Source organism: Malurus melanocephalus, unplaced genomic scaffold (assembly GCF_030028575.1).
Source record: "Malurus melanocephalus ecotype Western Australia unplaced genomic scaffold, MMel_1.1 scaffold_5624, whole genome shotgun sequence".
NCBI classification, from domain to species: Eukaryota; Metazoa; Chordata; class Aves; order Passeriformes; family Maluridae; genus Malurus; species Malurus melanocephalus.
In genome coordinates, this window is record NW_026628855.1 from 1 (window position 1) to 1,810 (window position 1,810).

At 54.5% G+C, this 1,810-nt stretch overlaps 1 protein-coding gene across 2 annotated transcripts; it reads left to right on the forward strand.

Annotated features, from left to right (window-relative positions):
* The first annotated feature begins 179 nt into the window (after positions 1-179).
* LOC130588495 (60S ribosomal protein L18-like) lies at positions 180-1,783 on the forward strand. 2 transcript variants are annotated; one of them, XM_057389414.1, is made up of 3 exons: positions 180-264; positions 451-537; positions 1,480-1,777. In XM_057389414.1, the coding sequence occupies exons 1-3, from the start codon at positions 262-264 to the stop codon at positions 1,681-1,683; spliced, it is 294 nt and encodes a 97-aa protein (XP_057245397.1). In that variant the 5' UTR covers positions 180-261; the 3' UTR covers positions 1,684-1,777. The 2 variants fall into 2 exon arrangements, with proteins under 2 accessions (XP_057245397.1, XP_057245398.1); XM_057389415.1 differs by lacking the exon at positions 180-264 and adding an exon at positions 306-309 and having other exon boundaries at positions 450-537; positions 1,480-1,783.
* The last annotated feature ends 27 nt before the right edge of the window (positions 1,784-1,810 follow it).

The following is a 1,810-nucleotide window of genomic DNA, read 5'->3' on the forward strand; positions in this document are numbered from 1 at the left end:
CGCCTTTCCCTCCCGCTAATTAACACCGCTAATTAACACCGCTAATTAACACCGCTAATTAACACCGCTAATTAACACGGCTAATTAATACCGCTAATTAAACCCTCAGCCGAGCCACAACGGGCTCGGTCCTCCAGCACCATAAAGCGCGGCGGACAGAGCGGCCGCGGGAACACTTCCGGTGCGAACAGGAAGTTCCGCCAGTATCCCATAACCCCCCGCGCGGCCGCGCTCTCTCCTTCTCTCCGTGACGCCGCCGCCATGGTGGGTCCGGTTGGGGCTCCGCCATCCGCCGCCATCCGCCGCCATCCGCGGCCGGGAGGGCCCGGGAACAGCGTGGGAGGGCCCGGGGAGCTGCGGGAGGGCTCGGGGGGCGCGCGGGGGGCGGAAATGGCGCGGTCGGGGCGGCCGATGCGGCCCCCGCGCTGACCGGGCCCGGTGTCGCCTCAGGGCATCGATATCCGCCACGATCGGGACCGAAAAGTGCGGCGGAAGGAGCCCAAGAGCCAGGACATCTACCTGAGGCTGCTGGTCAAGGTGAGGCGGGCCCGGTTCCACCGGGATCCAGCCCGGGATTACCGGGAACCGGAACCGGGATCGCCGGGATCCATTCCCGGTTTTACCGGAATCCATCCCCGGTTTTACCGGGATCCCCTTCCCGGTTATTCCGTTTTTTCCCGGTTTTCCCCGTCTTTTCCCACTTTCCTCCCATTTTTCCCGGTTTTCCCATATTTCTCCCAATTCCCCTCATTTTCCTCCTTTTTTTTGCCGTTTCCTCCCCCTGTTTCCCCAATTTTCCCTCATTTCCGCTCTGATCGTTTCCGGTTTTTCCCGATTTTTTCCCATTTTCACCCCAATTTTTCCGGATTTCCCCCGGTTTTTTCCTGTTTCCCCCATTCCTACCCCGTTTTTTTCCATTTTACCCTATTTTTACCCCAATTTCCCCCTTTTTCCTCATTCCACCCCGAATTTCCCCGGTTTTTACTGATTTGCCCCATTTTCATCCCGATTTTCCCAATTTCCCTGGTTTTTCCCCATTCCCACCCCAATTTTCCCATTTTCACCCCATATTTTCCCATTTTACCCCATTCTTCCCGTTTTCTCCCATTTCCACCCCGATTTTTCCCAATTTCCTCTGTTGTTCCCTCATTCCTACCCCTATTTTCCCATTCTCACTTCAATTGTCCCAATTTCCCCGTTTTTTCCCCTATTTTCATTCCGATTTTTCCCATTTTCACCCCGATTTTCCCAATTTCCCCATTTCCCCCCCATTTTCACTCCAATTTCCCCAATTTTCCCTTTTTTTCCTCTGTTTTTTTCCTATTTTTCCCCCATTTTCACTCGGTTTTTTCCCCGATTTCCCCCATTCTCACCCCGAATTTTCCCATTTTTCCCATTTTTTCCCCATTTTTTTCCCATTTTCCCCCATTCTCACCCCGAATTTTCCCACTTTTCCCGGTTTTTCCCCATTTTTTCCAGCTGTACCGGTTCCTGGCGCGCCGCACCAACGCTCCGTTCAACCACGTGATCCTCAAGCGCCTCTTCATGAGCAGAACCAACCGCCCCCCGCTGGCGCTGTCCCGCCTGGTGAGCCCCAAAATCCCGGGAATTTACCCCAAAATATCGGGAATTTATCCCGGAATTCCTGGGGTATGGCTGAGCCCCGAAATCCCGGGAATTTAACCCAAAAAAACCCGGGAATTCATGAGCAGAACCAACCGCCCCCCGCTGGCGCTGTCCCGCCTGGTGAGCCCCAAAATCCCGGGAATTCACCCCAAAATATCGGGAATTTATCCTGGAATCTGTGTGG

What these genes read in the sequence shown, in the direction of transcription:
- LOC130588495 (XM_057389414.1), top strand. An exon ending in ACCTGAGGCTGCTGGTCAAG is followed by an intron (nt 538 to 1,479) that starts GTGAGGCGGGCC and finishes CATTTTTTCCAG; the next exon opens with CTGTACCGGTTCCTGGCGCG.